The 13,231-nt window shown below is 36.3% G+C and overlaps 2 protein-coding genes across 2 annotated transcripts; one reads left to right on the top strand and one right to left on the bottom strand.

Annotated features, from left to right (window-relative positions):
- Positions 1-6,492: 6,492 nt before the first annotated feature.
- Positions 6,493-11,473, top strand: LOC129239247 (uncharacterized). The gene is made up of 6 exons (XM_054874613.1): positions 6,493-6,690; positions 6,790-7,131; positions 7,240-7,522; positions 10,434-10,672; positions 10,736-11,254; positions 11,371-11,473. The coding sequence occupies exons 1-6, from the start codon at positions 6,548-6,550 to the stop codon at positions 11,471-11,473; spliced, it is 1,629 nt and encodes a 542-aa protein (XP_054730588.1). The 5' UTR covers positions 6,493-6,547.
- LOC129239248 (NADH dehydrogenase (ubiquinone) complex I, assembly factor 6 homolog) lies at positions 11,245-12,938 on the bottom strand. Its single transcript, XM_054874614.1, has 6 exons — positions 12,767-12,938; positions 12,565-12,676; positions 12,379-12,498; positions 11,909-12,304; positions 11,660-11,763; positions 11,245-11,576 (listed from the first exon to the last, which is right to left on the bottom strand). Exons 1-6 carry the CDS (start codon positions 12,901-12,903, stop codon positions 11,495-11,497), a joined length of 951 nt encoding a protein of 316 aa, XP_054730589.1. The 5' UTR covers positions 12,904-12,938; the 3' UTR covers positions 11,245-11,494.
- Between the last annotated feature and the right edge of the window lie 293 nt (positions 12,939-13,231).

The following is a 13,231-nucleotide window of genomic DNA, read 5'->3' as shown; positions in this document are numbered from 1 at the left end:
ACAATAAATAAATAAATAAATTCACAACATTTGCAGGGAATACAAATAGACAAAATTTACAAAAAACGGAGAAAGGTCGACCGGTGTAGGTAAACGCCGGAAACAAACCGTGGCAGCAACACGCACTACTCCGAGCGTTTATCACCCGCACAAACGCACCGATTCCAGGACCGCAACAACGGCACAAATTAGCGCAAGTTAGTACCAATAAATCCGACGCCGGAATGGTTAGCACTTTATACATATTAAGTACGCCCAAGCACTAGCCAGGAAACGGAAATAAGCGCCAAAAAAAAAAAACGCCAAAAAATTGAGACCAAAAAACGCCCCAAATAGTAGGCACCAAGGAAATATAACGCCAAAAAGTAGGCACCAAAAACATATTTCCTACAAGTTTGCACCAACAAACAAGCGCTAAAAAGTAGGCACTGTTATTTCTCACTAGAAATTGGCAACCACAAGGAAAAACTCAAGAAAAATAGCCTACAGTGTATCTACATGAGATGTATATACGGTATAGCTCTCTCTCAGGCGGCCGCCGTAGCCGAATGGTTTGGTGCGTGACTACCATTCGGAGTTCACAGAGAGAACGTCGGTTCGAATCTCGGTGAAAACACCAAAATTAAGAAAAACATTTCTCTAATAGCGGTCGCCCCTCGGCAGGCAATGGCAAACCTCCGAGTGTATTTCTGCCATGAAAAAGCTCCTCATAAAAATATCTGCCGTTCGGAGTCGGCTTGAAACTGTAGGTCCCTCCATTTGTGGAACAACATCAAGACGCACACCACAAATAGTAGGAGGAGCTCGGCCAAACACCCAAAAAGGGTGTACGCGCCAATTATATATATACCGATATAACACATACAGTGACTCACAGCTTATTTGATGCAGGCAAAAAAAAAAAATTATTAAAATATCAAATATATTTTATGGTATTTCCATTACAAAAACAAAAATCGTGTATTTTTTTTTATTGTTAAATAACATGTTTTAAAAGGGTGTACCCGCCAATTATATATATATATACCTCTCTCTCTCTCCTTTTCCTCTACGTTATATCTTTTTTCTCTCTCGCGGAACGAAAATGCCCAAAACGTTGCATGGCCTTGAAATTTTACTCTCCATTCTCGCTCGTCCATCGACGCCTAAGAAGTTTCACTTCAAAAACATGGTTTTGAGAAAAACGTATTTAAAGTTTTTATATCGATTCCAGAGCGCCCGAGCGCTCTGTGTTCATTGTTGAATAACTCGAAAAGTATTTGTTGGATTCACTTAAATTTTTACACAATATTTTTTGGATGTCATACTTTAAGAAAATGCTAAAAAAAATTCAATTTTTTGAAAATCCTGACTACCCCTAACCCCTTAAAACTGTTATCGATCTTTAACTCCTAGGCGATGCTACGACTACTAACATGTCGGTCTACTTCGCTTATTTCTGTAATTTTATCGACATTTTCTTTAAGGGGTTAAATACACTTATAATTTTCAAAAAATCGATTTTTACACAGGATACGATTTACGAGGATGGGAGGAGGACATCTCCCATGAGCGTACACATTTTTTAGTCCGCTTAAGAAAGAGTATCCTGTAGTTGAAATTCGACAAACTACTACCAGGTTGGGAGAATACAAATTTCTCGACAGTCGGTTCCACGTAACCGTAACGACCCGGATTTATATCCGGCTAAGGACTGCCACTACTGCAGCATTCCCCGTATATCAAGGAAGATAATAGATACCAGGTTAGCTGGCGTGCGGTACACTAGACAGGGCTAGTTTGCTGTTGTTGTTGTTGTATTAACAGTAATAGAAGCCCCGTAAGTGTAAGGGATATCACCGGTTGTCTTCGTCTGGCTCATCTAGAGGTAGGCCCAGGAAACATGCTGTTTCGACGGGTTGGGTCCACAGGGAGAGGGGTGTTAGATGAGTAGGTTTTAAAGGGCATGTGAAAAGATGGTTAGAGTCGTGCGGGGTGCCTTCACATGCTGGACATATCGCACCCTAAATACAAAAGGGTCACAACTCAAAATTTTCCAAAACTGAGTTGTTTGCACAAATTAATTCAGAGTACACATTTCTAACTGCAGCAAATATTTCATTCACATAACTATCTTCTTTAACTGGAAAAATACAGTTATGTCTATTTTTATGCCAAGTGTGTTGCTTTCGCACGATCAACTAAAGCGAATTATTTTTAGTTGCGTTAATGGGCTCAAGAACAGCTGATTACTTTTATTACACATAAAGAGTTTTATTTTGAGTTCTGCCTCTATAACTGTAAAAAGTGATAAATTTCGTGGTATATTATTTTGCATTGTGCCTCTTTAGTTGTAAAAAGTGAGTTCAATTAGGTTAGGAAACTTATAAAATTAAAACATTTTATCAGTTAAAAAGGCACAACTTAAGATAATATCACTAGTTTATCGGAAAAATTTCAGTTAAAGAGTCATAAATCAAAATTTTGTTTTATTTTCGCAAACATAATATAAAATTGAAAAAAATATAGTAGAACCTTCTTCAATGTTGTATATTTTCATGATGGAACAATATTTTCTTTAAATAGTACAATAATTTTTACATAAAACGTTTTTCGTCTCTCCTGAAAATCTTAGTATTTTGAGTTGTGACCCTTTTGTATTTAGGGTGCGATATGTTTGTTATGTCGGGGTCAATTCTGGATAAGTAGGAGTTTAACCTGCTACAGTATCCAGAGCGTAGTTGTGCCAGTGTTACGCGTGTCTCATGGGGAAGCTGGAGCTCTTCATCGGCAATAGGTGGTGGTAGGTCTCCGATTATGGTATCCACAGGGCGGGTGCTTAAGAAGGTGGTGGCTAGTTTGCTCGTTAGGTATGGTGAAAAAAAATTTGGATTCTACGCCATTCGTTTTGTGATTCACAAAATTTAGCTTTAGCTTAGTGAAACACAAAAGGAATGACGTCGACATATCTGTCAAATTCACTCAGAGCCGAATAACGGACTGCTAGATAGTACACCTCTAAAAATCTTTTCACCATTCCCGTATACATATGTATGGGGAATGTTTATGCTGCTACAACAAAAACAATGCCTTTTTTCTCTATTCTATAATTAATACTTACTGTCAGTGCAAGTTTAACTCTGCCTTGCAATTAAGTTATGTACAGTGGCTCAATAAAGAACTCGGACAAACCTTGGTTAAAACTTTGTATAAAAAACACTGCTAAAATAAAGGCAATTTGAAACAATATTTTTCGATTTCTAAATGCTTTATTTATATAATTTAAGAAATAACAAAAACATAAGATAAGTCGACTTTCAAAATGAGGAGAATTCACGCCAAAAAAGAACTCGGACATGGAAATTAATTTTACTTTAAAAGCCAATAAAAATAAAAAATAATATTTTGTGGGAAACCCTTTGGATTTAATAACAGTATATAGTCGTTTCGGCATTGACTCCACCAAATTTCTGCAAACGGAAGGATCAATTTTAGGCCATTCGTCCTTAAGAGCAGCTTCGAGGTCCTTTTTGTTTGAAATTTTGTGATTTTTGAGTTTATTCTCCAAATGCGCTCATAAATGCTCAATGACGTTTATATCAGGGGACTGTGGTGGAGTTTCGAGCACTTTCGGGCAGTTATACATCAACCACTAGCGAATATCAAGCGCCTTATGCTTGTGGTCATTCTCTTGGTAAAAATAAAATTGTTCCTTTATACCCAATTTTTCAGCACTTTGAATTAAATTTCTTTTTAAAATTGAAAGATATTGCTTGTGATCCATTATGCCATCAACAAAAAAAAGATTTCCGGGTCCGGAGGCGGACATGCATCCCCAAACCATCACTGAACCGCCACCGTGTTTAACAGTGGCACGCAGGTTTTTCTCTTTCAGCTCCTCATTAGGCTTCCTCCATACATACGACTGCCCATCTGATCTGAATATGTTGTATTTGCTTTCGTCGCAAAATATCACATCTTTCCAGAATTCAATGTCCTTATTTTTATAGGTTTTTGCAAAATTAATTCTTTTGTTTTTATTTTCCTTACTAATGTAGGGTTTTTTTCTTGCGACTCTGCCATTGAGGTAGTTTTTTCTTAGAACTAATCGCAAAGTTTCTGGATTGCAGTCAATTTCAAGATGTTCTTTAACTTGTGTTGTAAGTTTTGGAGCACTTAAATGAGGATTTGCTCTGACTTGGTTTACTATCCACCGCTCGTTAGCGTCCGTAAAAAAGAGGTTGTCTGTAAAGTCGGTTTACTGACGATAGTTTAACGTGATAACGTCATAAGAAAATACTGATTGAATGGTTGCATTTTTCAAAAGAAAATTTTAATTTTATTTGTTTGATAGATATTTTGTATGGATATACAGAATGAGTTAACACTAACATAACATAATATACTTTAACATAACATAACATAACATAACATAACACAACATAACATAACATAACATAACATAACATAACATAACATAACATAACATAACATAACATAACATAACATAACATAACATAACATAACATAACATAACATAACATAACATAACATAACATAACATAACATAACATAACATAACATAACATAACATAACATAACATAACATAACATAACATAACATAACATAACATAACATGCTGTTCAAGCAAGGTAACGACGCATGAGCAAGATAACGACGCATTTTTTGGTGCGTGCAGCCGGCTACATAGAATTATAAGACGTTATCACGTCAAAAAATAATAATAACATTAAAACAACAGGTATTATTAACAAACTTCGTTTTATTTTAAATTCTTCAAGTAAATCAAATTAATAAAAATCAATAAGAAGGCATATGCAAATACAAATACGTGAATTTATATATGTACATATGCGCATATACATACATACAGTAGGTTCTGTTTTTATGCGGCTTTTTTTTATGCGGTTTTGAAATAGTGCGGTTTTTTTTTTTTAAATTACAAAATGCATGTCGACCTATCGGGAATTGTACATATAAACAAGATTCTAAACCAGCTAAGCAAAAACTCATCACAGATTACATCAGAAATGCTAACCCTACAAGTATGGAACCGCCTGCATAACTATCTAGATCAGACGTGTACATTTCCTCAAGTGACGAAAGTGATTTTACGCCAAATCCTAAACGAACGCGCAACATGTGGGTATTGTCTGATTCTATTTCTGACTTAAATTTATTTTTCGATTCTGACGTTTTTTAAATAAAGATATAATTTTCAAAAATACAATATTTTGTTTATGCGATTTTATTTAATTATTTCAGATTCATGCGGTCTATGGAACGTATCTATAGTTATAATATGGGACTAGTGCCCTTTTTTATGCGATTTTATTACATTATTTCAGATTTATGCGGTTTTAGCATTTGAAACGTATCTATAGTTTTACTATAGAACTAGTAGCTTTTTTTATGCTGTTTTTTTTTATTTCTTGCGGAACGTATCTACCGCATAAAAACAGAACCTACTGTATATACGCTCACTTAAAAAAGAGAGAGCAAGATGTCGAACGTTGCCGTTCGTTTGCTTTGTTTGCTTTGTCGTTCGTTCCGCGCTTTCGCTTGCAGTTCATTCAAGGTAACGACACATGAGCAAGGTAACGGCAATGAGCAAGGTAACACTAATGAGCAAGGTAACGGCAATGAGCAAGGTAACGGCAATGAGCAAGGTAACGACACATTTTTTCGTGCGTGCAGCCTGTTAAATCGAATTATAAGACGTTATCACGTCAAAAGCTTTGGCCGTCCTGATTTCACTTTGTTTTCTACGGATTTTGTTTCTTTAAAGCGTTTTATGGTGTCACATACAGTTGATCGCGGTCGATTTACAAGTTTGCCGATTTCACGCATGGTTTTTCCATTTTTATGTTGCTCAATAATTATTTTTCGCACTTCCACCGAAGTTTGGCCACGTTGTCGACTCATTTTACAAAAAAGAAAAAAGAAAATGCGTACTTGACACAATTTTATTGACACAATTTACTTCCTACTCCCCCATTTAAACTGTCAGAAATTACGAAGTGATGCCAAATGTCCGAGTTCTTTTTTGGCGTGAATCCTCCTCATTTTGAAAGTTTTTTGTTATTGTAAAAGAAGTGCACACGACTTATCTTATGTTTTTGTTATTTCCTCAATTATATAAATAAAGCATTTAGAAATCGAAAAATATTGTTTCAAATTGCCTTTATTTTAGCAGTGTTTTTTATACAAAGTTTTAACTAAGGTTTGTCCGAGTTCTTTATTGAGCCACTGTACATACGTTCAAACGCCTGATTTTGCAGACATCAATTCAGATTTTAAATTCCTCACGAATAAGCCCGCACTAGTAAACTCAACCGTTCTGAACTATTTTAATACTCATTTTCCCAATTCCATTATTAACTTGGGATCTTCACCCAGTGTGTAAGAGAGTTAAAAGAGAGAGTATTCGTGACATTTCTCACGACTTTTCAAATATTTGTTATTCACTTTTTTAACAAAAGCTGTAAGACGTTAGTTCAAAAATAAAACGTCATCCCTTTTTTAGATTTATATAATTTTCCGAAAATGTGTGAAGCTGTGCTGGAAAGGGCCCGTCTACAGAAAGCGGAAACTAGGAGGAAATATCAATTATTTAAAATAGAAAATATGACCGTTACATCACCACCAGCACTGAAAATCTACTATTGGGAATATTTCGGAATTGATAAGTAAATTTTATGTGAAGAATATTTGGTTGGGACACAACCATCACCATCCGCCTCATCAACCATTTACATTTTTTTTCTTTAATTTTCCACTGCTTGCAGATTCAACAAGGAAATTTATAAAGATACATCTAATTTTCAACATGACATCACAATGCCAATGCGTCAAATCCATAGTCGTCCATTGAAAATTATTCTCTGGCTGCGTAATGTATCCGACAAAAGTCTCGCCATACGTTTGAAACGCATACAACAATGCGAATGCGTACCATTGGAAACGCGCGTCGGCTTCAATCAGTTCCGGCAATTGTTCCACTGTCCGCATAGACGTCTGGTACATATTTTACAGGAATCCATCCACATGAAGCCCGGAGACTTAGTAGCGATGAGAGTCGTTTTCTATTATTTCCTTTTTGGCGAGCATACGCTTACATATGAATTCAAGTAAGTCGAGAGGGTGAAATGGAATTTAGGTTGAAGCGGTTGCACGCTGTGGCCGACACACGCTGGCTCATACATAGATCATTTGTTTAATATTTTTTTAATTTGCAGTTGCTCCGATTCGCGAGTTTTTTCAGTTAATTTCAAACTCAACGTTATCACTTTCGATCCGATCGCCTGTATTATGACAAAGGAGCTTATCCCGAGCAATTTAAGGGAGCATCGTCGCTTCGTTCAACCGATTTGGGTGCGCAACATAACACCACAACATTTGAATTTCGTATTTGCAACCCGTGAGCGTGGGTTAAGATTAATGAACCCGAATTTAACCGTACCCCGCCTAAGTGTATGGCCTTTGATGCTGGAATATAGGCCAAGCGATATGGAAAATGAGGTGGGAATTGTTTTTTTTTTTTTTTTTGTTTTGTTTATTTTAAGGTTAGCTTCACAGCCTCCGGTTTCAGTTAGAAGAGGAGTTATTCTTAGCTCGAAAACTTAAAAATAGGATTATTTAAGGAGTTATAGATAGTTAAAAGGCCGAAAAAACGAATTTTCCAGAATCTGAAAAAAATTTTAAATTGATTGATCTAAAAATCTGTACACGTAATATGTTATCTTTGAACTGTATGTATTAGTAAAAATATTTATTTGAAAAGGAGCTGAAAAGGAGCGGTTCCTTAAAAAAAAACATTTTTGACCGAAATTGCGGCCTTAAGGGGTACCACCACTGTAGAAATTTAAAAAAAATTGATTTTTTTTTTATAAGCTTAAAAAATTCTTTGAACCTTTTAAAATACAGAACAAAAAGTTTTATACGTTACCGAAGTTTATTTCATAAATATTTGAAGCTTTTAACCAAGCGTTAGTGACTGCTATCTAACGACTTCTCCAAACTTTAAGCGCGTTTTTCTCAAAACACGTTTTCTGAAATTGGCACGCAGCATAACTCAAACAATTTTAAATATTTTTAATCAGGTTTTTCACTACGTCTGTATAATAACCTTCTTAAGAGAAGAGCGTAGGGGCTTTCGATAGATTAATTTAAACGATTGTTATAATTATTTAAGTGCCATTTTTTTAGTCCAAAATAGAGTTTTTTCCTTCAAATGCTTGCTAATTCCACAAAAATAAATATTTTTTAAATCCCCTACGTGTTTCTCTAGCTATTCTTATCTAGATTAAGAAAAAAAATGTTTCTTTGTTCCAGATTAAAATTTGCATCCTCTGTGCTGCGTGCCGCGGAGCTCCTTCAAGAGAAACCACATTACAAAAATGTCTCCAATGCCGCCATTTTGTAAAATTTTTCGATCAAACTTTGTAGTTTTGTATTTTAGTATATAAGTAATAACTTCCCAAATCAGAGTGATTGTTTTCCCTTCCCTTCTATACAAAAAAATTCTTTAAAAATCGTGTTTATTTTACGCGTGTACAGTGGTGTTACCCCTTAAATTTTTAAGAAAAAAAAATATCGGTGAGAAAAAGTCTCCGATTCATTACTAAAAAATATATTTAAGAAGCTAGTGTTAAGATTTGAGACAAATCGGTTTAGCTGTTTTCGAGTAATGTTGGTCTCCGACTTGCAAAACACCATTTTGAGAAAAACGCGTTTAAAGTTTGAAAAGCACTCTGAAACGCCTTTTCTAATTTGTGTGTAACTTCGAAAATAATATTCTAAGCCTAGCGACTACAAGAACAAAATGCATTAATATGCGCAGCCGTAATAGTCGCGGCGGCGCCGAACAGCTCCAACTATTGTACATACTGCACAGCAAAACTCATCATCAAATATTGGGTAGTCGAAAAAGTCTTTTCGTATTTCTAATCAAACTTCAACTCGTTTTTTTTTATATTTATAATGAACTTTATTAAGCCAAATATGTACCATTTTGGTCGACCACCTTTTGCCATTTTTCTTCTAGAGGCATTATTCCATCAGTGTAAAACTTTAGTGGTTTCTCGGCGAAAAACTGCGACAAATAGTTTTCACAGGCTTCTCTTGAAGCCAACTTTACTCCATTAAGGGAGTTCTGCATTGACCGAAACAAATTACAGTGCAAGGTCAGGGCTATATGGTGAATGCATCAAAACTTCCCAACCAAGCTTTCCCAGTTTTTGCCGAGTCATCAAAGATGTGTGTGGCCTAGCGTTGTCCAGCTCATAGTGGATGAATCCTTTCCAATCCCACCAAACGCACAGCATAACCTTTCGAGGCGTCAATCGTGGCTTTGCGACCATTTGTTGAGCTTCACCACCCTTGCACCATGATCTTTTTCGCACATTATTGTCATATTTGATCCACTTTTCGTCTCCTCTTACCATTCGCTTCAGAAATGGTTTGATTTCATTTCGTTTCAGCAAAGAATCGCAAATGTTAATTCGGTCCATTAAATTTTTCACAGGCAATTCATATAGTACCCAAACATCGAGCTTCTTTTTGTAACTAGCCTTTTTTAAATGGTTCAAACCCGTTTGATGATGAATGTTTAGTGCCTTGGCGATGTCATGGCAGTTTATGTGACGGTCCTGGTCAATCTTTTCCATAATTTCATCCACTTTTTCAACGATAGGTCGACCGGAGCGAGGTGCATCTTTCACATCGAAATTTACAGAACGGAAGCGAGCGAACCATTGTTGTGCTACACGTACTGATTTCATTTCAGTTTCATTGGTGGCTTGCGTGGCATTCTTCCCTTTTTTATACAACAATTTCAAAATATAGCGAATTTCTTCATTATTTTCACTCATTTTTGAATAGCTATAACTTTTTTTTCAACTTCTCCGAATTTAATTTTTTTTGGTTAAATGAAGCTTAAAATGTCACCTTTCTAACACCATATGATATGACACAATGTGATTGGTAGCACTGGAGATAGATGACTCCAACGACATCTATTGACAAAATACGAAAAGACCTTTTCGACTACCCAATGTATATAAGGTATAGCTCTCGCTCTCCTTTTCCTCTACGTTATATCTTTCTTCTCTCTCGCGGAACGAAAACGCCCAGAACGTTGCATGGCCTTGAAATTTTACTCTCCATTCTCGCTCGTCCATCAACGCTTACGAAGTTTCACTTCAAAAATAAAAAGAATCGAACTTCAGTGAAACTGTCCATTTACTTTTGTTTTCATACTCTTTGTTCCCCCAACAGCCGGTTGTACGTTACCGTAACGACTCGGATTTATATCCGTCCAAAGACTGTCACTCCAGCAGCATTCTACGCATACATGTACATTTATGCTGCTACAATAACAACATCTACTGTATTTTTCTAAATATTTAATTAAAAATAATACAAATTTCAGTTGGAATTCCATTTGAATTTTGAAAATATCCGCACGAAATTCCATGTCAAAGCGATGGGTTACCTCGACACGGTTGCCGCAGACCCAGATGTGCCCATTGAAGATTATGAATGTGCGGACTTTCCTTATGTAATTTACCCCAATAAGCTTGATTTCGATATGGAACGTACAGAGCGCCGAAGTTTGATGGTCTCAATACACAACTACAACCAAAAATGTGTTGAGTTTCGTTGGCAAAAGTAAAGTATATTTCATATAGTATATAAAATGTCATTATACATATTGATATCTAATTGTTTCAGCTACGTTATCAGCGATTTATTTGAGGTAAATTTTGAGCCGAATATATTTCGTCTCAAACCACATCATTCGAAACTATGTGTGGTTGATTTGCAAGTTTTTGAGCGTCCGCTCGTTTTTAAACGCATTCCTCTGGCACTTGAAGTGCATCGCGTGCTCGATAAATCAACGAAAATTGCAAAGGAACTACTAGAAGAAGTCGAATCCATCGATAATCCTAAATGGAAAGAGCCCAGCTATATAGGGCATATTTTTTTGCATCTAAATGTGAAAGTAAATTTTAAGCCTGTGGAAACGATAAATATTCCTTGGGAACCCTCACCGTCGAAACGTGAGCATCTATCCGTAAAAGTATCGAATACAACAGTTTTCGAAAAACTATATTGGGATTACTTGTCTCAATCGAATTTTATGCGGCCACCAACAACCGAGGAGCTTAACGATGAACTCTGCTATGACGAGGTCATACGCTCGCATTCGAATCTATCACCGTTTATAAAAACTATAGAAATCGACCGCAAGTATAGATTTAATATTCTTCGATTATTTTCGAAACTTACAGCAATTCAATTTCATTTTTTATTTTTCGATACAATTCGTCACACAATGGCATTTATATGTATGTATTTGACTGCAGTATCATATTGCGAATCATCAGTCAGCTTATTGCCGAATCTCTACGTGATTTGGCAAAGAATTGGCATTTCATACCTGACGAATTTTGTGAAGAGCCTCGATAACTTATTTTTATTAATAACTATTTAATAGCGACGGCGTAAGCTATGCCAGTACAGCGATATCGGCAGCATCGAATCACGTCGCAAGCAGTTTTGATCAGTTAATCTATCGGAGAGAAAAAAATATATATGTAGATAAATAATCTGATTTATTGTTCGGTGTAAAACAGAATAAAACACCCTGCCGACCTGAAATTAGCTTTTCTTAAACGTTCCAAATAGCGCGCTACGGGGATGGAAGGCAGGAAAAATTTACGCACATCTTTCGGTACTTTATCCATGAGATTGCGAGCCTATAAAAAGATAATATTTAGCACTCCAGCAGTATTACACCAACACTTTTTGGTAAGCGTTTTATGCTATTAAAGCAATATAACCCGCCTTTTCAAAGCAATCTTTTGCTTTAAACACAATCTGTGTGGGTTATTAAGAAATTACCTTTTCCAGGTGTTGATGAGCTACTGATGCCATTTCAAAAATACACTCCTCTACACCTTTATCTTCAGCCTTGTCTCTCACTATGCGTTCCTGACTAACGCCATGTTTTATCAGCACTTCCTGCGGTATATTCAACGCTTGACTGCGTCCCTTATAGGGTATGGCTCTAAGCAGCGTTGCAATACCTTGCGCTTTGCCCAGATGCGAGACTGCATGGTCGACTTGAATATCCTTAACACCATTTAATTCAACTAAAAGATGGAAAAGTGATGAGAAGACCTGATCGGCGTACTCTTCTAATTGTTTTACTGTAAGGAATGGCTGATTGGTTGGTCGATCACGCGCCGTCACCAAGCGCTTCAGGTAGATTTTGCTTAGCTTGTTTGAGTCAACTGTCTGCACAGAAATAAGAAAGAAAGCGATATTTGCAATTCAGTATAACATCATACCAAAAAGTGTAGCGTACATACGTTTTTCAATTCGCTTAAAACCGGATGATCGGCCACATAGGAACCTTCTTTTGCAAAGCATTTATCAATGGAATCATACCAAAACTTCAATTTCAATTTAGTGATATGCTCTTCCGACACCTGCAAGCATGCAAAGAGATTAGCGTAGGTAGGCGTCACATTACCAATCCATGATAAATCACTTACATTGGACCCACAATTGGCCACCTCAACATTGAATGCCCGCAACGCAAACGCATTGCGCCGTTGATTGCCGTTCAAAAGCAGCGTGCACAAATAATTTTCGTAATCATTTTTCCTGCCAAAAAAGGCTATATGAATACAATTTTCGTTTTATATAACATACGAGCAGGCCTTCTTCCGAGCCAAGTTCAATGCGAATACTCACTCCACCAATTTTATGCAATATTGTGAACCAAACACTTCATTTGTTGGTTTTTGTGTGCTGTGCGCCCGTCGATATTGTTGTACCAGACATTTTTGTAAACATGGAATGGTTTTAAAACCTTTAAACAAATGCCGCATCTTATTCGCTATTAGCACTTTGAAGTGTTTTTGTTTACAAGATTTTAGAGGTTATGGCTTAGCTGTCAAATAAAACAACTGATTGAGCTGCGATTGGCAGCGCAGCGGTACGTTGGAATTGGCACGGTAGCGGAAGACAAACAGGACAATTAAATTGGTAAGCCAAAAATGTACTTGGAAAGTGTTAGGAAAAATTGCCTCTTGTATTTACCACCTCACATCTGCACCTTTTATAGGTTATGTTAAAAAAAGCGCTTTCAAAACACAAATTTCAGGTGAAGATCGATAACTTCCTTGTTTAAAATCAAGGCGAATTCATTAAAGGCGG

The sequence above is a fragment of the Anastrepha obliqua genome, chromosome 2 (genome assembly GCF_027943255.1).
Source record: "Anastrepha obliqua isolate idAnaObli1 chromosome 2, idAnaObli1_1.0, whole genome shotgun sequence".
NCBI lineage: Eukaryota > Metazoa > Arthropoda > Insecta > Diptera > Tephritidae > Anastrepha > Anastrepha obliqua.
Note: the sequence above shows the minus strand (reverse complement) of the source record. Positions and strands in the feature narration are given on the sequence as shown.

Excerpts from the sequence above, each read along its gene's own strand:
- LOC129239247 (XM_054874613.1), top strand. The coding sequence starts at position 6,548 with ATGTGTGAAGCTGTGCTGGAAAGGGCCCGTCTACAGAAAGCGGAAACT. Across the intron at positions 7,132-7,239 it reads ACGCTTACATATGAATTCAA|TTGCTCCGATTCGCGAGTTT; the intron begins GTAAGTCGAGAG and ends TTTAATTTGCAG. Across the intron at positions 7,523-10,433 it reads CAAGCGATATGGAAAATGAG|TTGGAATTCCATTTGAATTT; the intron begins GTGGGAATTGTT and ends TACAAATTTCAG.
- LOC129239248 (XM_054874614.1), bottom strand. The coding sequence starts at position 12,903 with ATGCGGCATTTGTTTAAAGGTTTTAAAACCATTCCATGTTTACAAAAA. Across the intron at positions 12,677-12,766 it reads TATTGCATAAAATTGGTGGA|GAAAAATGATTACGAAAATT; the intron begins GTGAGTATTCGC and ends CTTTTTTGGCAG. Across the intron at positions 11,577-11,659 it reads TTAAGAAAAGCTAATTTCAG|ATTAACTGATCAAAACTGCT; the intron begins GTCGGCAGGGTG and ends TCTCTCCGATAG.